Source organism: Sus scrofa, chromosome 9 (assembly GCF_054392235.1).
Source record: "Sus scrofa isolate SSC_HxYL_T2T_F1_AM1 chromosome 9, Sscrofa_HxYL_maternal_Yorkshire_Landrace_v2.0, whole genome shotgun sequence".
Lineage (NCBI taxonomy): Eukaryota > Metazoa > Chordata > Mammalia > Artiodactyla > Suidae > Sus > Sus scrofa.
This window is the reverse complement of record NC_139391.1, coordinates 11,114,278-11,138,325: the sequence shown is the minus strand read 5'-3', so window position 1 is coordinate 11,138,325 and position 24,048 is coordinate 11,114,278. Positions and strand designations below refer to the sequence as shown.

Sequence of the window (24,048 nt, the reverse complement as noted above, 5' to 3'; positions counted from 1 at the left end):
AACAAGGTGGGCTTCCTAGGAAGATTTCTGAGCCAAAGTCCAAGACCTCCTATTGCTTTCAGCCCCCCTTAGCCAAGACCTCCAAGTATAAATGATTCTGATAATTCTGGAGAAATCAACTGCTATTTTATACTGATTCTGTACAAAAAAAGATGTTTTGTAATTATTAAAATAATTTTCTGACTCAGTGTAAAAAAATAAAAATAAAAAAAGTAAAATACAGAAACTGGCACAACATTGTAAATCAACTACATAGTGTGTCCTTTCTTGAAAACCTTGAGGGTCAAATTAGAGGGGTAGTAATAAAATACAAATATGTCTTAAGAGAAATCTACTTTGGCAAGAAGATTTTAAGCAACAGAACTCTTAGAGACTTTAGATGAAATCTCATCTGAGATAATTACTGATTTGCCAATTAGCTGCTTTAAAAGGGTTCAATAACTTCTAAAATGTTCTTTTAATCTATTCTCATACATGCTTTTCTTTTTGTTTTCTTGCTTAAGATATATAAGTGTTTCTATTGAATTTAGCAGCTATGTGAGTTGAGCATTATCCTGTGCACGGCCATCAATTTAAATAAATAGTATCTAGCTCTCTTGGAGATGTCTGGGTCACCTTGAATTTAATACAGTAAAACAGAACTGTTATTGGTATATTATCCCTCAGAGAAACTAATTTGGTTAGCAAGACAATCATCCTTGTTGTGACAGGTACTTTTTTTCTTTCTTTCTTTCTTTTTGTGTGTGTGTGTGTGTGTGTGTCTTTTGGCATTTTCTAAGGGCTGTACCCACGGCATATTGAGGTTCCCAGGCTAGGGGTCTAATCGGAGCTATAGCCACCGGCCTATGCCAGAGCCAGAGCAACTCCAGATCCGAACAACGTCTGTGACCTACACCACAGCTCACGGCAAAGCCAGATCCTTAACCCACTGGGTGAGGCCAGGGATTGAACCCACAACCTCATGGTTCCTAGTCGGATTCGTTAACCACTGAGCCACAACAGGAACTCCGTGACAGGTACTTTGAATTGTAATATCCCTATTTATCTCTTTAGGTCCTTCTCAAATATCTCCTTTCAAAAGCTTTCTGTGATCATCACAGGCAGAATTTATGCATGCCATCTTACATGAGTACTTTTAGTATCACACTGTATTATTACATTTATTCCTTTGTGCTTTGCATTATCTTATATTAATTATTTTTATATTACCCTCATGAAATAATGCCTTTCCTTGTTGTGAGTACTTTACAGATAAGGAAACTGACAAATAGGCACAGCAAGAAATCTGTCCATGGATAACCAAATGGCAAGAAATTGAGATTCCAAAGCATCAAAGTGGTACGAAACCAAGATTCCAGTCTCAAGCCAGAGCTCCTTTAGATTTGAGACCACAATGCTTTTCCTTTCTTTTCCCTTATTTTTAAGATCTTGAAAAATATTATAGATCTTGTTCCAAATTTGAAAACAATTTTTCCACTTAAAATTACAAAACAATTTTTCTAATTTTTTATACATAAAAATAATATGAAAGATTGAGGGCAATACTCCAAACTTAGACAATTAGAAGATTCTCAGAAAGAGAAGTTCTCTTTTAAGAATGATACCCTGGGAGTTTCCGTTGTGGCTCAGCAGGTTAAGAACTCGACATATGTCCGTAAGGATGTGGGTTCAATCCCTGACCTTGCTCAGTGGGATAAGGATCTGGCGTTGCCACAGCTGTGGTAGAGGTGGCAGACGTGGCCAGGATCCAGCATTGCTGTGGCGTCGGGCTGCAGCTGCAGCTCTAATTTGACCCCTAGCCTGGGAACTTCTGTATGCTGCCTTTAAAAAATGACGCCCTGAAAATAATTAGGGATATATTTTTTAAAGCAATAAGTATAAATAGAAAGTATCAGTTTTAATTACTTAACAGATCAGCACAGGATATTCTATATTACACATCTGAGGCAAAGGTCTCTTTAAATAAAACTTTACAAAGCAGTGAGAAATACTAGTTTATCCAAATAGTGGGCTACTTTCTTTAATTTGTTTTTCAATACTAGGATAAGTAGTAAGTAGCCATGTGGAATATGCGTATTCTGCAGTCCTATTTGGAGTCACTGGAGCAGAGGGACTGTGCCCTTGTCTACATCAGTACTTTTACACGATTATTATAAAATGTATACACTACAAATACGTTTTTACAAGTCAATCTTTCTGCCCAGACAGTGAGTTCTTTGAGACCAGCAGTCATGTCTTATGTGCCTTAATATATTTAGGTAACATTTACTCAGTGGTTTACTATGTCCTAAAGTTTATTTATTTATTTATTTATTTTTGTCTTTTTGCTATTTCTTGGGCTGCTCCCGCGGCATATGGAGGTTCCCAGGCTAGGGGTCTAATCGGAGCTGTAGCTGCCAGCCTACGCCAGAGCCACAGCAACTCGGGTTCCGAGCCGCGTCTGCGACCTACACCACAGCGCACGGCAACGCCGGATCGTTAACCCACTGAGCAGGGATCGAACCCGCAACCTCATGGTTCCTAGTCGGATTCGTTAACCACTGCGCCACGACGGGAACTCCTATGTCCTAAAGTTCAAATGTATCATTTCACTTAATACTCAGACTTTAAGAGATTATCATACCAACTTTAGAGATGCAGTCTATTGAGCTCCACAAGAGCAGTGACCTCATTATTTCAGCCACTAATATATCTTCTGTGCCTAGTACAGCACTTGGCATATTGAAGGCACTTAAAAAGAACTTTTTTGGGGGGGGGGGTTGGACACATGTGCAGCATGTGGAAGTTCTAGGGCCAGGGACTGAACCAGAGCCACTGCAGTGACAGTGCCACATAATTATGCTATAGGCCACAAGGGAAGTCCAAAAAAAAGCATTCTTTTGAACAACGAGGAAACCAAAGCTCGAAGAAGTTAAGTAACTTATTTAGAGTATACAGTGAATAAGTGGACGCTAGTTTGAATCCAGGTCGTACTGACTTTAGCTCTTGAAGTCTTTGCTCTACTGCCTCTTTAGTTCAACTTCCAGCTCAGAATTTGGTACTGAGAAAGTACATAGTAAACACCTGATAATAAAAGAATGTTCTACCTTCAGATTGCTTATCTATTTCACCCTAGCATTCCTCTACTTCACCACTTCCCTATCCTGGTTTTTAACATCTAAGCCTAGGATACAAGCCATGGCCATAGGTTTTCATCCTGCCTCCCTTCCTATCAGCATACATTATACACAGAGAAGAAAACATCCATTACTGCAAAAACACGTGGAGATTGCAGCATGGAAAGTTATACGAATAGTTTGTTACTTATCACACAAACACAGTGCTAAATAAGTCTAACACACAAATGGGAAAATTCATGGACATAAACTTAAAAAAATTAACTCAAACTTTCCAAATTTTGTTTTTTGTGGTTACAATTTTTCTTTCTTATAAAAGCAAACAAAAAAACTTATAAAAACTAAAGTATTCTTCATGAAAAATAAGAGTTCCCATCATGGCTCGGTGGTTAACGAATTCGACTAGGAACCATGAGGTTGCGGGTTCGAGCCCTGGCTTTGCTCAGTGGGTTAAGGATCCAGCGCTGCCGTGAGCTGTGGTGTAGGTTGCAGACACGGCTTGGATCCCACGTTGCTGTGGCTGTGGTGTAGGCCGGCGGCTACAGCTCCAATTAGACCCCTAGCCTGGGAACCTCCATATGCTGTGGCAGCGGCCCAAGAAATGACAAAAAGAGAAAAAAAAAAAACCTTGCTTCATTTTTTTAACACTGTGTTTAACACTAATCTACGTAATGACAGGACTTCAAGTCATAATAAACATGAATGTGAGAATGTCACCCCCATAAGATCTACATTAGTACATTAGTACATCTACTTTTAGCTGGCCTGTGGCACAGTAATGGGGATTTGTAATTTATTTCAAAAAAATAAATAGGAGTTCCTGTCGTGGCTCAGTGGTTAACAATTCTGACTAGGAACCATGAGGTGGTGGGTTCGGTCCCTGGCCTTGCTCAGTGGGTTAACGATCCGGCATTGCCGTGAGCTGTGGTGTAGGTCGCAGACGCGGCTCGGATCCTGCGTTGCTTGTCTCTGGCGTAGGCCAGCAGCTACAGCTCCAATTAGACCCCTAGCATGGGAACCTCCATATGCCACGGGAGTGGTCCTAGAAAAGGCCAAGAGACAAAAATAAATAAATAAATAAATAAATAAAAAATAAATAGTAATAATTAAAAAACAGATTTCAGATGACAATTGTCTAGTTTGTTTTAAAAGTTACAGGAACATTTACTTACAAGCACAAAATATTCTAAAAGTACAAGGCATCTGGTCTTCCTGAATTGTGTGCTTGCGTACTTATTTGTTTATCATAGTTTGTTAAAAGAATGGTGATAAGAGTCAAACAAAATAGTTACAATCCTGGCTCTGCCCCTTCATAAATTATGTGTCACCCTGGGGCAAATTACCTAATATCTCTGAGCTCATTTCCTTAAAATGTAGACAATCCCTAACTTGTAGGAGATTAGGGTCTGTGTCATAATGAGCATGGTGACAGGCGCATCACAGCACTCATAAACAATAGCTCTCTATTTAGGGTCTGACACTTTATTTTACTCTGGTTTTCATTCTAGGATGCACTTAAATCATTATTTTTTACATCAAAGTTTTCTATATTTATTTCCCTTGATGTAAATTAACTTCCCACGGCAACATTTGAGTAATAAAAAATAAATAAATAAAAATAAACCTCCGTCAAAAGACTAATTAAAATATACATTAGACTGTAAATTCCTTGAATATTTTCCCTTATTTTTTCTAGAAAATATTGTAAGAAGACTGTTTATATGTGCTCTATGCTTCCTGGTTTTTTCTGCTTATATGAGCAATGCTATACCTGCATGATTGTCTATCGACAGCCAGCGGGGCCTGGGCATTGGCTCGTTCTCAGTGGGCTCCTACAGAAACCTGAGTTTGCAATTTCTGTTTTAAACACTGTCATCTACCATTCATTTTCTAAAGCTGTATATGCATATAATTTACTACAAAAGAATAACATGAGGCAGGCTAAACAATCAGATGTGTAGAAAATTTTAAAAATTACCTGATGGAATATAGGCTCCTTTACCTTAAGGTAAACCTGAAAAATATAAAAGAAACACATGTGGCTGACACACATTATGGAGGGGAAAGAAAACCTATTCTAACTACTCTGCAAATCCCAAACCTCTCCTGCTTCCCTGTCTTCCTTCTTAAATTTGATTCCAGTAGCATAAAACCAGACTAGGTGGCCTGCCACAAAAGGGCTAGTACCTACAGCTGGGTCTCCCCCAGAGCTAGCTTTATAACGGCAAACTAAATGTTTCAAAACTGTTATGGATTGCCCTGGCTTCTTGGCCTCTGATCAGTATTGAGGGGCAGAGATGCACGGATACTCATGACGGCAGAAGAGGCTATGATGACAATCCCTGGGAAGAACTCTTCTACAGTAGCGAGAACAATGGCCTAAGAGACAAGGGGTAGATTTCAAACTCTGCCATTTACTTGCTATATACCTCGAACAGGTCACTTAACCAAAAGACTTAATTTTCCTTATCTGGATAATGGGGATAATAGTGATAAGCTGAAATACATGCTAGTGTCCAGAACATAATAGGTGCTAACATGTGAAAACATTTAAAATAAATTTCTTACCCTTTTTTCTGCATCTGAAAACCTCTAATTCACTCATCCAGATGCCTTCCCAGTTACACAAACCCTAGTTTTAGGCTCCAATTTCACGTGGGTGATTAAGTTCAATGCCTATTTATTGTGAGCACTTGTTGCCCTGTAAGAGTATACTCTTAAAATGACATGGTAGTGGAGTTCCTGCTGTGGCACAGCAGGTTAAGGATCCGGGGCTATCTCTGCAGTGGCCTGGGTTGCTGCTGAGGCAGAGGTTCAAACCCTGGCCCAGCACAGTGGGTTAAGGATCTGGTGTTGTCACAGCCATGGCTCGGATTCAGTCCCTGGCCTGGGAACTTCCATATGCTGCGGATGTAGCAGAGGCGGCTGGGGAGACACGATAGAAAGGAACCAAATTTAAACCATAATCCTGAAATGATTCCCATCAGTTATAAGACGAAGTCCAAATTTCAAAGCTTTCCATGACCTTGCCACTGCCCTTCTGTTTGGCCTTATTCCTTTCTTTTCATCTCTATCTCATCATAGGCTCCGGAAAGTGCAGACCTACTCCGAATGTGCTAGTTTCATGCTTCTGTATCTATCAACATGCTGTTCTTTACTTTGTTTAGAAATCCTCCCATGTTGGTAAACACCATAAAGGCAATACCCTTTATGGCAGCAAGGACCATTCTTAAATGTCTCTACATTCTCATTCGATGTAGTGTTGATCTCATAAAATTTTATGTAATGCTAAAATTTGGGTACAGAACTTCCTATTCCTGTGGGAAGTTCCTACCTTCACTTCAAGAGCAGATTATTTCCTTTAAGCGCCGATAGAGCTTTAATAGTAAGATGTGTATGAGACATTTATATAGATATAACTCTAAACTGAGTAAAGCAGAATGTTTTTAATCTCTGAAATTTGTTACCTCAAAATACTAATTTTCCTTTATAGAATTTCAGATTCTCACTGTTACTAATAAAAGAAATGCAGAAGGGTATGTGTCTTAAAGGCAATTTTTAAGGCAAGAGAATTATGGAGTCCTCACTATGTGCCAGGTATTAATTCCTGCAACTAACATGAAATGTATGCTATTATTATTTTCATTTTACAGGTGACACAAACTAAAGTAGAGAGAGATTGAGTAACTTGTCCAAAGTCCCACAGTAAAGTAACAGTGTTGGTTCAAATTCAGATCTGACTCCCAAGCTTATGCTTCCAACCAAATCAGCTCTTAACTTACAAAGGGGTCTCTACCACAAATCTGCCTTATAAGCTGGCCAGGCAAGTCACTAAAACTGACATTTCTCTCTTCTTTTCTACAGTAACAAGACTTCTTTCACCTCTGAAATCCCAGGATTCTTCTATGGTTAACAGTATGTAGTTTACACAAAGGACCACACGGGACAATGGAGAAACATAAGAAAACAGAGTATCTGTGGTCTTCAATCTCCTAATCACCTTCCCAACTCTCTGAAATCTAGCTTCTGCCTCCTATCAACCTGCTGCTGACGGTATCCTCATTAAATTTACTTGGTCTTTTAATTTAAATTTTTATTGGTCAAACTTCAACTTCATTTTATTCATCCTCTCAGAGGCAACTAATACTGTTATCCCTTCTAGAAACCTCTTTGTACTCTGTGACATCAAGCTCTCCTGGTTTTACTACATTTCTGATTACCTGGTTCTCAGCCTCCTTTGCTGGCTCCACTTCTTTCACCCGACCCTCAAGTGGTCAGTGTTCCAATGTACATGATGACTAGAGTTAATAACACTGGACTGAATACTGGAAGTTTACTAAAAGAGTACATTTCAAGTGCTTTCATCACACACTCAGGAAAAGTAACTATGTGATGTGTTAATTAGCTTGACTGCAGTAACCTTTTCACTGTGTATTTATGTATATCAAATTATCGTGTGGTATACCTTAAATACATAAATTTAAATTTTTATTTAGCATGTTGATTCTTATTGAAATCCTTAGGCATTATAAAATGAGATATCCTCATTTTATCTTAAAAAAGAACCTAGATACTGAGAGGCTTTAAATGTCAAACAGATAAATCAACTGTAACTTTTAGGGTATAACATCATATATGTATACTCTTTTGTTTATTGCTGTGGGAAAAAAGGGGCAATGTTCCATAGAGTTATGTCTTTGGTCATCACAACGGTCTAGGCTTTCTCTGTGCCAGTTCACCTATTGCCACATTTCTAGCACCGCCTATAGCCTGACAACTCCCAAAGCCTTATCTTCAGCCCAGCCTACCTGTTAGGTCTCAGATATCAATAATATCAGGCACCTCAATCTCAGTACATTCCAAATTGAACTGATCTACCCTTACCCCTACCTCATGACACAAACCTACTCATTATCTTTCCTGCAAAATCTGTTTATCCTCCAAGTTTCCTGTCTTGGTTAAGGACTTATTATGCACTCCGACAACTAGACCATAAACCGAGGAATCTTTCTAGACAATGCCTTCTTTTTACTCCATTCCAACCGCTTTCTACTTAGTGGGTCACAGGTACTATGGACTGTTAATGACAGCTATTTCACTTCAGCCTGGATTTCAAATCTTGCCTGAGCAAATGCAAAAACCCCTAGGGTAGCCCCATTCTCCTCTAATCCATCATCCATAATCAAATCTTTTGAAAACACATTTTTTTTTTTGTCTTTTTGCCTTTTCTAGGGCCACTCCCATGGCATATGGAGATTCCCAGGCTAGGGGTCTAATCGGCCTACGCCAGAGCCACAGCAACTTGGGATCCAAGCCGAGTCTGCAACCTACACCACAACTCACGGCCACGCCAGATCCTTAACCCACTGAAAAAGGCCAGGGATCGAACCCGCAACCTCATGGTTCCTAGTTGGATTCATCAACCACTGAGCCACGATGGTAACTCCTAAAACACACATTTAATTATGTTTTTCCTTTAATCAGTTAATGGCTCAATGCTGGATTAAAAAAATCCAAACTTAAACATGGTTTACAAGGGTCTTTATAATCTGATATTTGTCTAATTCACTAGACTCGTTCACTCCTTACCATTTAATGCATGATCCAGTCACTAAATGTCTCCCAATTCCACTGGCAGTGATGAGTTAATGAGAAAATAAATGTAAAGTATTCGATATAGTGTCTGGCACACTAAGCACTTAAAAACGATAATTCAAAGCATGTTTCAAGGTTCTGTGCCCATGGAAAATGCAATGGTCTATTCAGAAGTGCTTCACAACACTCTTCCCTAGGGGGCTGGCCACCTCTTAATCATCAATTAAAACCCAGGTCAAGTGTACCTTTCTGCAGCTTCCTTTGCCCAGTCAGGAAATCTCCATTAATTCTTTTCTATGTCATCATTATATAACTAGTTTTTACCTCTATTATTGCAATTATCATTTTTTTTTTAAAGGCTGCACCCATGACACATGCAAGTTCCAAGGCCAGGGCTTGAATCCAAGCCACAGCTGTGATCTAGGCCACAGCTGCGGCAATGCCAGATCCTTTATGCCAGTCCAGGGATCTAACACACACTTCTGCAGCAACCTGAGCCACTGCAACTGGATTCTTAACCCACGGTGCCAGGCGGGAACTATGAAATTACCCTCTTTTGATTCAGTTCTTTGTTTACATGTTTGACTTCTCCATTAGAACGCACTCCTCAAGCATAGCGACTACTTCTTAGTCATCTTTGTATTTTCTACCACCTGATATGGTAGGTTTGTAATAAAAGTTTGTTGAAATGACAATCTCCGAACATAATGTAATTCACTTGAGGACAAAAAGCACTAGGATAGGATCAGAAGTGATCAGTTATCTCAACCTTTTTGGAAAAGGTTAACCATTAAAATAGCCACGCTAGGCCCAACAAAGCAGAACCAACCCCCTACTCTCACTTTTCTTTTTAAACAAATTGGAGGTAGTGCGTTCATCCATGAGGAAAAGTTAATTTTTTTCCATTGCTACTAAATATTTGCATTTTGACTTTTTCCCCTTTTGTAAGAAAAAAAAAATTTTTTTTTTGTCTTTTTTTTGCTATTTCTTTGGGCTGCTCCCGCGGCATATGGAGGTTCCCAGGCTAGGGGTCCAATCGGAGCTGTAGCCGCCGGCCTACGCCAGAGCCACAGCAACATGGGATCCGAGCTGCGTCTGCAACCTACACCACAGCTCACAGCAACGCCGGATCGTTAACCCACTGAGCAAGGCCAGGGACGGAACCCGCAACCTCATGGTTCCTAGTTGGATTTGTTAACCACTGTGCCACGATGGGAACTCCGAAAAAAAAAAGTTTTTTAAAGAGATGTTTCAAATTTTGTTAAGAAATAATACCTATTACAGGCAACAAAGGAGAAATATCTGTGAGTTTTGCATAGAAATATTTCAGTTTGAACAGCATGAAGCAAACACTTGAAGCAAAATGTACCAAACTCTATAAATGGCCAGTTCACATACTTAATCTTTTAGAAACAAAATATGACTTACTGTAGTTACTATTAAACTGAATAGGACTAAGGTAAAAAGCAGATGGTAGTTTACAGAGCTCTTCGTCTTGAAACATTCAAACCTTAAAAAGACAAAAGAGAGAGAGAGAAAGAAACCTGTTTTAGAATACATAACTAAGAAAACAACAGGATGCTGTTTTACCACTTGCATACACATCCCTGGGTCTAGTGATGCCCAGTCAGTTCTTCTCATCTTAGAGAACCTACAGCCTCTAACAGGCTGCCAGACCAGGAATAGGCACCTGACTTAAACTGGGCCAATGAGAGCCTCTCTTCTGAGTATTTGGAGTTTGGGAGCCAGAGACTGAATCAAGTGTAGAGAGTCCAAGTGTAAAGCCATGTGGACTCAAGGTCTGATGCTACTTGAAGTAGATGAGTGAGCAGAGGTGATCTGCAGGAAGAGAAAAATAAGAGCGGATAGAGGCTTGAAGCCATGTGGAGAGAAGGAATGGAGAAAAGAGGAAGAGAGAAAGAAGCTGCCCTTCCAGTTCTAGTGAGCTGTCTGTACTTCCTGCTACTGGGTACCTTATAATTCCCTCATGTCCTCACAATAAAAACATCTCCCATAAATCAAGTGGCTTGAGTAGGTTTTTCCTTTTTGGAACTAATGATCCCTGGCTAAGATACACTGTCACAGAAAATACCACTCTATTACAACTGTTTCTTTGCTTAGCTGTCTCCCGAACCAGACTGAATGCCTTGTGTGCAGGGATAAAATCACTTTCTCTTCATATGCCTACTCGCTAGGATAGGCTGACACCTAGGAAACATCCAATGAATAAGGAAATATGAACATATTTTTACCTACGAGTTACATATCCAACTTTTTTTTTTTTTTTTTTTTTTTTTGCTTTTTAGAGCCATACCCACGGCACATGGAAGTTCCTAGGCTAGGGGTCAAATCAGAGCTATAGCTGCCGGCCTATGCTACAGCCACAGCAACACAGGATCCAAGCTGCATCTGAGACCTACACTACAGCTCACAGCAATGCCAGATCCATGACCCATTGAGCAAGGCCAGGCAGTGAACCCACATTCTCATGCATACTAGGTGAATTTATTTCTACTGTACCATAATGGGAACTCCAAGATCTCTTTTACTTTAAAATCTGTGACTCGATGACTTATTAAAAAGTTCATCTGAAAATATTTTTCTAGATCGGGGCAGCAAATTATAGTTCAAGAACCAATTTCTCAACCTAAGCCTGTTTTTGTAAATAAAATTTACTGGAAACTGTCACACCCATTGGTTTACCTATTACCTACGGCTATTCTTACACTACAACAGCAGAGTTAAAGAGCTGCAACAGAAACAACAGACCCACAAAGCCTAAAATAATTTAAAATTATTTTAACTTTACACTAAAAGTCTTCAATGATGTACTTTGAATAATATATTTTTTCAAACTATTTTAATTTTTACATATCTTTAGAAGATATTCTTGAGCTAGCGATAATGATCATGTTGAAAAGAATCATAACCATCACGTAAGGGGTTCAGAGAAGTCTTAAGTACTAGCACTAGGGAACAGAAAGTAGACTTTACAGGTTTTGGTTATTAATCTTGTAGCCCAGTTTCTAACTCTGACTCTTACTAACTGCATAACCTTAAGCAAGTCACCTAAGGATAAGCTCTCCTCATAGCCCTAGATAAAATGAGGAAAATACCCATTTATCTTGCACAACTGTGAGAAATTAGAGAAGACTTTGTATGCTGCTCAGCACAATTATAGGTATAGAGTAGATAAATATATAATACTAATATATAATACATAAAACACATGATATTTAAAATACTTACCTAAATTTTTACATATTTATAACTACAGGAAAGGCAAATTATGCAATTTAAGTCAAATTTAAGTAAGATCCTGTTTAAACTGGCTATAAGGTCTTGAGATCACAAAAATTTATAAACATTATTATAACTTTACAGAGATGATACTCTTTTTTTTTTTTTTTTTTTTTTGTCATTTCTTGGGCTGCTCCCACGGCATATGGAGGTTCCCAGGCTAGGGGTCCAATCGGAGCTGTAGCCACCAGCCTACGCCAGAGCCACAGCAACACGGGATCCGAGCCGCGTCTGCAACCTACACCACAGCTCATGGCAACGCCGGATCATTAACCCACTGAGCAAGGGCAGGGACCGAACCTGCAACCTCATGGTTCCTAGTCGGATTCGTTAACCACTGCGCCACAACGGGAACTCCCAGAGATAATACTCTTCATTGAGATCACAAAAGTCATCTTCTGCACTATTATAATGTCCCAGGAATAAAACTGAATTAATTATATTACTTTCCTATGACGCAAATATGAATTTCAAAACATATCAAGGAAATGAATTATGAACATAAATACTTACATGCAGTACACGAATATACAACAGCTGTAAATCATTGGGAGTTCATCCAAGAGCTATAAGAAACAAAGACATCAAGACTTGAATATTGCAGACCTGCAATTATTATGTGAATCTAAAGTAAAACATCAGAATGATTAAGACCTCTTATAATCTAATAATCTCTTACTAATCCTCATATATTCATCATCATCAAATTTACTCTGGGTATATATATTTAGTTGTTTCTGAACAAATGAGTTTATCTATCCAGATTACTATCCTACCATATATACCTAAGTAGGATGCCGGACTCACTGGACAGCTTGGATCACTCAGTATCATAAACAACAATCATATCTCCAGAAAAGAATGATGTCCACCATCTACAGGTGACAGGTCCTACCTATCAGTATTCTTTTGCATTTTCCCCCATCCTATAGCACCTAAGATAAGTAAAATGTCCACTCATACACACAAGAAGAGATACTAATGGCTGGGAGAAGCCAGGTAATCTAAGTGATGTCTAAATGTCTCTGAAAAATAATACCCATAGTATTAGCAATAATAACCATAGCTATTATGTACGTATTAAATGACAAGCTGGACACTAAGCTAAGTGCTGAGGTTAAGTTATTCCTAATACTGAAATCAATCCTAGAGAATGTATTCAATAGATATGCATTTATTAATTTTTTAATAATATATCTATGTGCTGGGCAACACATTAGGAGCTGAGAATATGATGAAAAGACAAATTCACTACTCTCAAGGAATTTACAATCTAATCAGGTAGATGCAGGTTCGATCCCTGGCCTTGCTCAGTGGGTTGAGGATCCGGTGTTGCCGTGGGCTATGGTGTGGGTCGCGAATGTGACCTGGATCCTGTGTTGCTATGGCTATGGCGTGGGCTAGCATCTGTGGTTCCAGTTCGACCCCTAGCCTGGGGACTTCTATGTGCCACAAATGCGGCACTAAAAAAAAAGCAAAAAAAAAAAAGATAGATTTACAAATCTAGATCTCTAAGGTAAGGTCAGAACTGAAGACAGATGTTTTGAATCATGAGCATATAGAGCATATTCATAGCTTTGAGATTATGTAAGATCATCTAGCAGAAAATACAGAGAAGGTAGCCCAGGACTAAGAGAGGATAGTGGGGTAAGTAACAAAGAAAGCTGGGGTAATTCCCCTTTCCATAAGACAAGGAAAACTTGGGAGCCAAGACAAATGTTTTATGAAGAAAAAAGCAAACATTACATGGAATGCTACTGAAAGGTCAAATAAGAAGAAGAAAAAAAAATGCATCTATTGCATCTGGCAAGATGAAGGTCACTGTTGACCTTGACCCCAGCAGTTTCTGCGAAGTAAAGGGAAGAGAGGCCTAACTGGGTTAGAAGGGAAAGAGAGGGAGTAAGTGGAGAAAGAGCACAGACAATCAAGTAGTTGTGATGTGATAAGGAACTGAACAATGACTCAACAGCTAGTCTGGACACAGGGTCAAAGGAGGAATAATTTCCAAAAGATAGGAACTATCTGAACATGTCTGTATGCAGATGACAGTGGCTGAATGCAGTGACTTTCTAAAGACTGTAGTGGAGCAAAAGACTGGGGTGGGATATGTTAAGAGCAGGAGTGAAATCTTTGAGTAGGAGGGAGGAGATAAATTCAGAGTCCTGGGAAGGGGACACTGATCTTTGACAGGATCTGGTACCTTTCTTCCATAACAACAGGAGGAGAAAGGTGATGACAGAAAAATGAGGGAGTTCTTAATTGATTCTTTCTATATTCTCAATGAAATAATGAAGAAGATCTCAGTGAGGAGAATAGGGTATGAGGCAAAAGAGATGTAAAAAGAAATCTAAAGAAAGGAACAGGAGTGAAATAACTGTTCTGGAGAATGGTAAATGAAATTAGGGAGGAAAAATCAGAGACATGGCAGCATGGGAGAGACCTGAACCCCTCTTGCTGGTTTTGAAAACAGAGGAAGGCAGACACCAGCTGAGGAATGTGGGAAGCCTCTGGAAGCTGGAAAAGATTAGGAGTTCTAATTAAATGTTGAAAGCGGGAGACAGGATTAAGATGGCAGATTAGAAGGACTGGAGCTCAACTTCTCTCATCAAACAACAAAATTACAACCAAATGGACTGGAAACTTTCAAAAAGATCTCCTACTCCAGAAGACAAAGAGGAGGCCACACCAAGAGGTAGGAGGGGCGATTATGCGATATAGGCAACCCCATACCTCCCAAGTGGGAAGCCCCACAGACTGGAAAGTCACTGGTTCACAGAGACTCATCTACAGGAGTGAGAGTTCTGAGCCCCACGTCAAGCCCCCACGCATGGGGATCTGGCACTGGGAGAAAGAGCCCCTGGAGCATCTGGCATTGAAGGCCAGTGGGGCTTGTGCGAAGGAGCTCCACAGGACTGGGGGGAGCGGAGACCCCATTCTTGAAAGGCTCACACAGACGTTCACATGCACTGGGTCCCAAGGCAAAGCAAAGCCTCCATAGGAATCTAGGTCGGACCTGACTGAAGCTCTTAGAGGATCTCCTGGGGAAACAGGGGGTGAATGTGGCTTGTTGTGGGGGAAAGGCATTGGAAGCAAAGCTCTTGGGAATACTCATCAGGCTGCATTTCTCTGGCGGTGGCCATTTTGGGAAAATCTGGCCTCACCCATCAGTGCTGAGAAACCCCAGGCCAAACAACAATCCAGGTGGGATCACAGCCCCACCCATCAGTAAACAGGCTGCCTAAAGACCCCCCAGGCATACAGCGGCTTCTAATCTCACCCAAAGATAAAGCCCCACCCACCAGAGGGATAGCAATCAGCCCCAAATACCAGTGGGTAGGCACCAGTCCCTCCCATCAGGAAACCTACAGCAAGCACCTGTACCAACTTCAGCCACAAGGGGAGCAGACACCAGAAGTAAGAGAGGCTTCAACTCTATTATCTGCAAAAAGGTCACCACAGCAAAAACCTAGAAAAGACAGAGAACTCTAACTCAGATAAGGGAGAAAGAAAAAACCCTGGAAAAACACCTAAGTGATCAGGAGATTCTCAGCCTCCTTAGACTGTTGATGCTGAAGATGATGCAAGACACTGGAAATAAACTGAAGGCAAAGATGGATAATTTACAGGAAACACTGAGCAAAGAAATACAAGATATAAAACTTAAGCAAGAAGAGATGCAAAATACTGCGGGGAGCCAAGAAAATGCAGGGACTCAAAAAAAGGACCTTGCCTGATGGCAGAAAAACCTGAAGGCAGGTTCTTAACCAAGAAAGGGAGCCCACTCGAACAGTACAAGCCGAAGGCGGGCTTTTGGTCAGGAAAAAAGCTCACCTGAACGGTGCATGCCGAAGGTGGGCCTCTGGGCAGGATGAAAGCCTGCCTGCACGGTACAAGCCGAGGGCAGGCCTCAGGTACACAGCTCTCACTTTGATGTTGATGGGGAAGAACTGGGGCTTTCCTGGGAAAGCAATTTCCATGTTTGCACTGGAGAACATGGACTGTTTCTCGGGTGACCTAGTCTTTCCTGCTGCTTTATTTGTTACTCAGTTTTCCTCAGTCTTTCCTGATTATTTACTTATTATTCTTATTTCCCATTCTTATTGTCCTGTGGTGATTTGTGACTTAACAAAATTACAACAATAGTATAATAAAAATTTCATCCTGAAGGACTTTTCCCCTATTTAAATCCAACTTAGTTAAAACATAGTGTTTATCTATTAACTAGTTATACAATAAACTTTAGAGTTATTAGGATTTTAAGGAGGTCCATAGAAGTTAGCCATATCTTATCCAAAAAACCTAGCTATGAGTTTTGTCTTTGATTTTAAAAGCTTTTTAGTGATAGCTAGTTTAAGTTGGTTTATATTTACTTACACTGTCTCCCTGCCATAACGCTTTGAAGATAAGCACCAGTCTACAAACAACGTTTATAAATGCTAAATTCTTGTGTTTTATGGCCTCTTCAAAGTACTCACTAAGTTTAGTTAAGATAGAGATCTTAAAACAGGATGCATAGCTGCTATACCATGTAATAGTTAACCAATGGACTTTTAACACTGTGATGTAATCTGTAGTGAAAAACTGTCTATATAATCAACCACTGTTGCTAATAAAGTTTGAGCAGTCCAGCGCTCTGAAAGAAAGGACAAAGAGGCTGTCTCCGTCATTGTACATTTGCCGACGCTGCATCCCTCTCCAATCGGGAAGTGCGTGCTCCCTGGCTGCCGGAGCAGGCCTCCGGCAAAATACAATAACTGAAATAAAAAATTCATTAGAAGCAGCCAACAGCAGAATACAGGAGGCAGAAGAATGAATAAGCGAGGTGGAGGACAGATTAGTGGAAATCACGAATGCAGAAGAGAAAAGAGAAAAAAGATTGAAAACAAATGAAGAGAATCTCAGAGAACTCTGGAACAAAGTTAAATGCACCAACATCTGTATTATAGGGGTGCCAGGAGGAGAAGAGAGAGAAGAGAAAGGGACATAAAAAATATTCGAAGAGATAATAGCCAAAAACGTCACTAACACGGGAAAGGACCCACTCACTCAAATCCAGGAAAGCACAACGAGTACCATATAAAATAAACCCAAGGAGGACCACCCTGAGACATATATTAATCAAAGTGACCAAAATTAAAGACAAAGAGAAAATGCTGAAAGCAGCTGGGGAAAAGAAAGAAATAACACACAAGGGAACCCCAGTAAGGTTATCAGATTTTTCAGCAGAAACTCTGAAGGCCAGAAGGGACTGGCATGATATACTTAATGTGATGAAAGGAGAAACTTCCAGCCAAAATTACTTTACCCAGCAAGGCTCTCATTCAGATTTGAAGGAGAAATCAAAAACTTCACAGATAAGCAAAAGCTAAGAGAATTCAGCAACACCAAATCAGCTTTACAACAAATCCTAAAGGAACTTCTCTAGGCAGAAAAGAAAAGGCTACAAGCAGAAACAAAAATACCACAAATAACAAGGCTCACCAGCAAAGGTATATATACAGTAAAGATACAAAATCATCCATGCACAATTATGCTGCCAAAATCAGAAATTGTGCGAAGTGGAGGGTACAAATGCAGGACACTGTAGATGCATTTGCAATTAAGAGACCAACAAAACAATCTCATATATACATAGACTCTCAGATCAAAACTTCAGAATAACTGCTAACCGAAAACCTACAATGGATACACAAACAAATAAGAAAAATCAACTCAAATACAACACAAAAGATAGTCATCAAATCACAAGAGGAGAGAACAAGAGAAGAAAGGAAGAAAAAAGAGCAACAAAAACAAATCCAAAGCAATTAATAAAACAGCAATAAGAACATACATATCAATAATTACCTTAAATGTTAATGGACTAACTAAACACCCCAACCAAAAGACACAGACTGGCTGAATGGATACGAAAACAAGACCCATATATTCTGTCTTCTACAGACCCACTTCACTTCTATGGACACATAACAACTGAAAGTGAGAGGATGAAAGAAAATATTCCATGCAAACGGGAATCAAAAGAAAGCTGGAGTAGCAATACCTGTATCAGACAAAATAGATGTTAAAATGAAGAATATTTTAAGGGACAAGGAAAGTCACTACATAATGATCAAAGAATCACTCCAAAAAGATATAACAATTGTAAATATTTACACACCCACATAGGTTCACCACAATATATAAGGCAACTGCTAACAACCTTAAAAGGACAAATCGACAATAACACAACCATAGTGGGAGACTTTAACACCCCACTTACAGCAATGGACAGATCATCCAGACAGAAAGTCAATGAGGAAACGCAGGCCCTGAATGAAGCACTAGACCAGATAGACTTAATAGATATTTATAGGACATTCCATCCAAAAGCAACAGAATACACATTCTTCTCAAGTGCACATGGAACATTCTCTAAGATGGATCACATCCTGGGCTACAAATCAAACCTTAGTAACTCTAAGAAAATTGAAATCATATTAAGCATCTTTCCAAACACAAGGCTACTCAACTGGAAATCGACAACAAGAAAAAAACTGCAAAAAACACAAACACGTGGAGACTCAACAACATGCTACCAAACAACCAATGGATAACTGAAGAAATCAAAGAGGAAATTAAAAAATACCTAGAAGCAAATGACAACAAAGACACGACACTCCAAAACCTATGGGATGCAGCAAAAGCCATTCTAAGAGCAAAGTTTATAGCAATACAAGCCCACCTCAGGAATCAAGAAAAAGCTCAAATAACAAGCTAACCTTTCATCTAAAGCAGCTAGAGAGAGAAGAACAGATAAGACCTGAAGTTAGTAGAAAAAAGAAATCATAAAGATCAGAGCAGAAATCAATGAAATAGAAACAAAGAAAACCATAGAAAAGTTCAATGAAACGAAAAGCTGGTTCTTTGAAAAGATCAACAAAATTGATAAACCCCTAGCCAGACTTATCAAGCAAAAAAGAGAGAAAACTCAAATCAATAAAATTAGAAATGAAAAAGGAGGAAGTAACAACGGGTATCACAAAAATACAAAGGATCATAAGAGACTACTATATGCAACTATATGCCAATAAAACAGAAAACCTAGAAGAAATGGAAAAATTCTTAGAAAAGTACAATCTTCCAAGACTAAACCAAGATGAAATAGAAAAGACGAATGGACCAATCACAAGTACTGAAATTGAAACTGTGATTTAAAAACTTCCAACAAACAAAAGTCCAGGACCAGATGGCTTCACAGGTGAATTCTATCAAACATTTAGAAAAGAGCTAACATCTATCCTTGTGAAACTATTCCAAAAAATTGCAGAGGAAGGAACACTCCCAAACTTATTTGATGAGGCCACCATCACCCTGATACCAAAACCAGACAAAGATACCAAAAAAAAAAGAAAATTACAGGCCAATTTCACTGATGAACATGGATGCAAAAATCCTCAACAAAATACTAGCAGAGCGAATCCAACAATACAGTAAAAGGACTGTACATCATGACCAAGTGGGATTTATCCCAGCGATGCAAGAATTCTTCAATATTCACAAATCGAGCAGTATGATATATCACACTAACTGAAAAATAAAAACTAGATGATCCTCTCAATAGACACAGAAAAAGCCTTTGACAAAATCCAATACCCATTTCTGACAAAAACCCTTCAGAAAGTGGGCATAACGGGAACCCACCTAAACATGATAAAGTCTGTATATGACAGACCCACAGCTAACATCATTCTCAATAGTAAAAAGCTGAAAGAATTCCCGCTGAGATCAGGAACAAGACAAGGATGTCCACTCTCACCACTACTCTTCAACATAGTTTTGGAAGTTCTAGCCACAGCAATCAGAGAAGTAAAAAAAATAAAAGGAATCCAAATTGGAAAGGCAGAAATAAAACTATCACTATTTGCAGATGATATAATACTACACCTAGAGAATCCTAAAGACTCTACAAGAAAACTGTTAGAGCTCATCCATGAATTTGGCAAAGTCACAGGATACAAAATTAATACACAGAAATTGACAGCATTTCTATATACTAACAATGAAAGATCAGAAAGAGAAATTAGGGAATCAATTCCGTTTACCATCACATCCAAAAGAATAAAATACTTAGGAATAAACCTACCTAAAGAGACAAAAGACCTGTACTCTGAAAACTATAAGATGCTGATGAAAGAAATCAAAGATGACACAAGTAGATGGAAAGACATACCATGTTCTTGGATTGGAAGAGTCAATATTATCAAAATGACTATAGTACCCAAGGCAATCTACAGATTCAATGCAATCCCTATCAAATTATCAAGGACATTTTTCACAGAACTCGAAAAAAACATTTTAAAGTTTGTTTGGAAGCACAAAAGACCCAGAATAGCCAAATACATCCTGAAAAAGAAAAATGGAGCTGGAAGAATCAGGCTCCCTGACTTTGGAGTATACTACAAAGCAACAGTCATCAAAACCATATGGTACTGGCATAAAGACAGAAATATACATCAGTGGAACAAGATAGGAAGCCCAGAATTAAACACACACACCTACAGCCAACTCATCTATGACAAAGGAGGCAAGGATATACAATGGAGAAAGGACAGCTTGTTCAATAAGTGGTGCTGGGAAAACTGGATGGCCACATGTAAAAGAATGAAATTAGAATACCATACACAAAAATAAACACAAAATGGATTAAAGACCTAGAACCAGATACTATAAAACTTTTAGAGGAAACATAGGCCAAACACTCTCCAACATAAACGACAGCAACATCTTCTCAGATCCACCTCTTAGGTCAGTAAAAAGAAAAATAAACAAATGGGACTTAATTGAACTTAAAAGTTTCTGCACAGCAAAGGAAACCCTAAACAAAATGAAAAGACAACCCAGAGAATGGGACTTAATTGAACTTAAAAGTTTCTGCACAGCAAAGGAAACCCTAAACAAAATGAAAAGACAACCCAGAGAATGGGACAAAATCTTTGCAAATGAATCGACTGACAAGGGATTAATCTCCAAAATTTATAAACACCTCCTACAGCTTAATACCAAAAAACAACCCCATCAAAAATGGGCAGAAGATCTAAACAGACAATTCTCCAAAGAAGACATATGGATGGCCAAAAAATACATGAAAAAATGTTCAACATCACTCATGATTAGAGAAATGAAAATCAAAACCACTCTGAGGTACCACCTTACACCAGCCAGAATGGCCATTATCAAAAAGTCTACAAACAAGAAATGCTGGAGGGTGTGGAGAAAAAGGAACCCTATTATACTGTGGGAGTGTAAATTGGTGTAACCACTGTGGAAAACAGTATGGAGATGCCTCAGAAAACTAAAAATAGAACTACTATTAGATCCAGCAATCCCACTTCTGGGCATCTATCCAAAGGAAACTATGACTCGAAAAGACACATGTACTCCACTGTTCATCTCAGCACTATTTACAATAGCTAAGACATGGAAACAACCTAAATGTCCATTGACAGAGGAGTGAATAAAGAAGTTGTGGTACATATACACAATCGAATATTACTCAGCCATGAAAAGAAAGGAAATAACAGCAACTGTAGCAACGTGGATGGACCTAGAAATTATCATAGTGAAGTCAGTCAGATAATGAGACACCAACACCAAATGCTATCACTGACATGTGGAATCTGAAAAAATGACACAATAAACTTCTTTGCAGAACAGATACTGACTCACAGACTTCGAAAAACTTACGGTTTCCAAAGGAGACAGGTTGGGGGGGGGGGGTGCACTGAGGGTTTGGGATGGAAATGCCTTAAAATTTGTTTGTGATGATTGTACACCTATAAACGTAATAAAATTCAAATAAAAATAAATAAATAAATAAGAAATTATCAGGGAAATGTAATTGTACTGCTTTATGGCACTGAGTGCTTATTTGAGATTTTTGTTCAATAATTTAAAAGTGAGATCATTTAACAAAGGGATGTGATTTCTGTGAGCAAAATTTAGCTAATCAGTTCAGGCATGGAATAGGCAAAAACTTAATCTTGGAGTTCCCGTTGTGGCTTAGCAGAAACAAATATGACTAGTATCCATGAGGATGCAGGTTCAATCCCTGGCCTTGCTCAGTGGGTTAAGGGTCCTGCATTGCCATGAGCTGTGGTGTAGGTGCAGATGCGGCTCAAATCCAGCATTGCTGTGGCTGTGGCACAGGCCAGCAGCTGCAGCTCCGATTTGACCCCTAGCCTGAGAATCTCCATATTTTGCAGGTGTGGCCCTAAAAAGACAAAAAAAAAAAAAAAAAAAAAAAAAAAATCTTGATCTAGGCTGAATACTGCTCAAAAAGCAAGGGGCAAGGGCTTTAAGGATATCTATATGGGTGCATGGGAGTTATTACAATTTGGGGCCATAGGAGTTCCCACTGTGCTGCAATGAGATCGATGGTGTCTCTGCAATACTGACACACAGGTTCAATTCCCAGCCCAGCACAGTGGGTTAAGGATCTAGTGTTGCCACAGCAGCATAGGTCCCAACTATGGCTTGGATCTCATCTCTGGCCCAGAAACTCCATATGCCACTGGGCGGCCAAAAAAGAAAAATTTAAATTTAAATTAAAAAAAATTTTTTTTTTAATTTGGGGCCAAGGATAACAAACTTCATAAAAATGGAATATAAGTGAGGCAAAATGTACTTCCAATCTTTTTACTACTGTTTATAAAGTTGATGTCATATCATATAAAGTTTTATGTGTTTTACGACATTCTCATGTGGTCTTCAAAACATTACTTTAAATGGCCACATTGCATTTAAACATGTATCACAGTATATTTAACAATTTTCCTACTGTTAAACAATTTAGATCATCTAAAAATCTTTATCATATGTAAAACTGTGATCGGAGTTCCCGTTGTGGCGCAGTGGTTAACGAATCCGACTAGGAACCATGAGGTTGCGGGTTCGATCCCTGCCCTTGCTCAGTTGGTTAACGATCCGGCGTTGCCGTGAGCTGTGGTGTAGGTTGCAGACGCGGCTCAGATCCCGCGTTGTTGTGGCTCTGGCGTAGGCCAGTGGCTACAGCTCCGATTCGACCCCTAGCCTGGGAACCTCCATAATGCCACGGGAGCGGCCCAAAGAAATAGCAAAAAGACAAAAAACAAAAAAAAACCAAAAAAACTTTGATAAGCATCTTAGTGACAGCTCTTTTCCCTGTCTCTGTTTATTTTCTTAGGAAGTATTCCTAGGAGTAAAATTACTTCCTCAAAGTGTGTATGTACATTGTTTTGCATAGCACAGGAAATTACAGCTGTTATCTTATAATACCTTATAATGATGTATAATCTGCAAAAATACTGAATCACTACACTGTACACCTGAAACCAATTAAAATAATGTAAATCAAGTATATTTTGATTAAAAAAAAAAAGTGTCCTGAAGTTCTAGTCACGGCAATTAGGCAAGAAAAATAAGTAAAAGGTATTCAATTGATAAGAAAGAGGTAAAACTATCTCTATTTGCATATGACATGATCTTATACACAAAAACCCTCATAAATCCATACATAAACACATATTAAAACTGTAAGAAGTAAAAAAACAAGTTCACTAGAGTTGCAGAATACAAAAGCAATATGCAAAAGTCATTGGTATTTCTATGCATTAGGCATGAGAAATTGGAAAATGAAAATAAGAAATTTCACTGACAATAGCATTAAAAGAAAATAATACTTATGAATAAACTTAAAAGAATTACACACAAACTATAAAACATCATTGAAAGTCACAACACTGCAAATCAACTATACTTCAATAAAACTCTAAAAATGAAAAAAATTAAAAAACATTATTGAAAGAATTAAAAACTTAAATAAATGCGAAGACATCCTGTGTTCATAGGAAGATATGATATTAAGATGCCAATACTCTCCAAAGTATGGGTTCAAGGCAATCCCTTTTAAAATCCCAGCTAACTTTTTGCAGAAATTGATAAGCTGACTCTTAATATTCTTATGAAAATGCAAGGGACCTAGAATAGCTTAAACAATTAAAAAAAAAAAAAGAACAAA

The 24,048-nt window shown here is 38.8% G+C and overlaps 1 protein-coding gene across 5 annotated transcripts in view; it reads right to left on the bottom strand.

Annotated features, from left to right (window-relative positions):
* Window positions 1–24,048, bottom strand: part of ACER3 (alkaline ceramidase 3) — a 156,506-nt gene that overhangs the window by 42,308 nt on the left and 90,150 nt on the right. For 3 of the 5 annotated variants that reach the window (XR_014814746.1, XM_021062554.2, XM_084975357.1), the window contains exons 4-6: window positions 12,525–12,577; window positions 10,140–10,221; window positions 5,095–5,130 (exon numbers count right to left, since the gene is read on the bottom strand). Coding sequence is in view for 3 of the 5 variants with exons in the window: in XM_021062554.2 (XP_020918213.1) it covers window positions 5,095–5,130; window positions 10,140–10,221; window positions 12,525–12,577 (171 nt within the window). In the remaining 2 variants the exon portion in view is untranslated. Of the gene's footprint in view, window positions 1–714; window positions 901–4,058; window positions 5,131–10,139; window positions 10,222–12,524; window positions 12,578–24,048 lie in introns of those variants that run through there. The other 2 variants (XR_014814747.1, XM_021062555.2) reach the window with 2 other exon arrangements.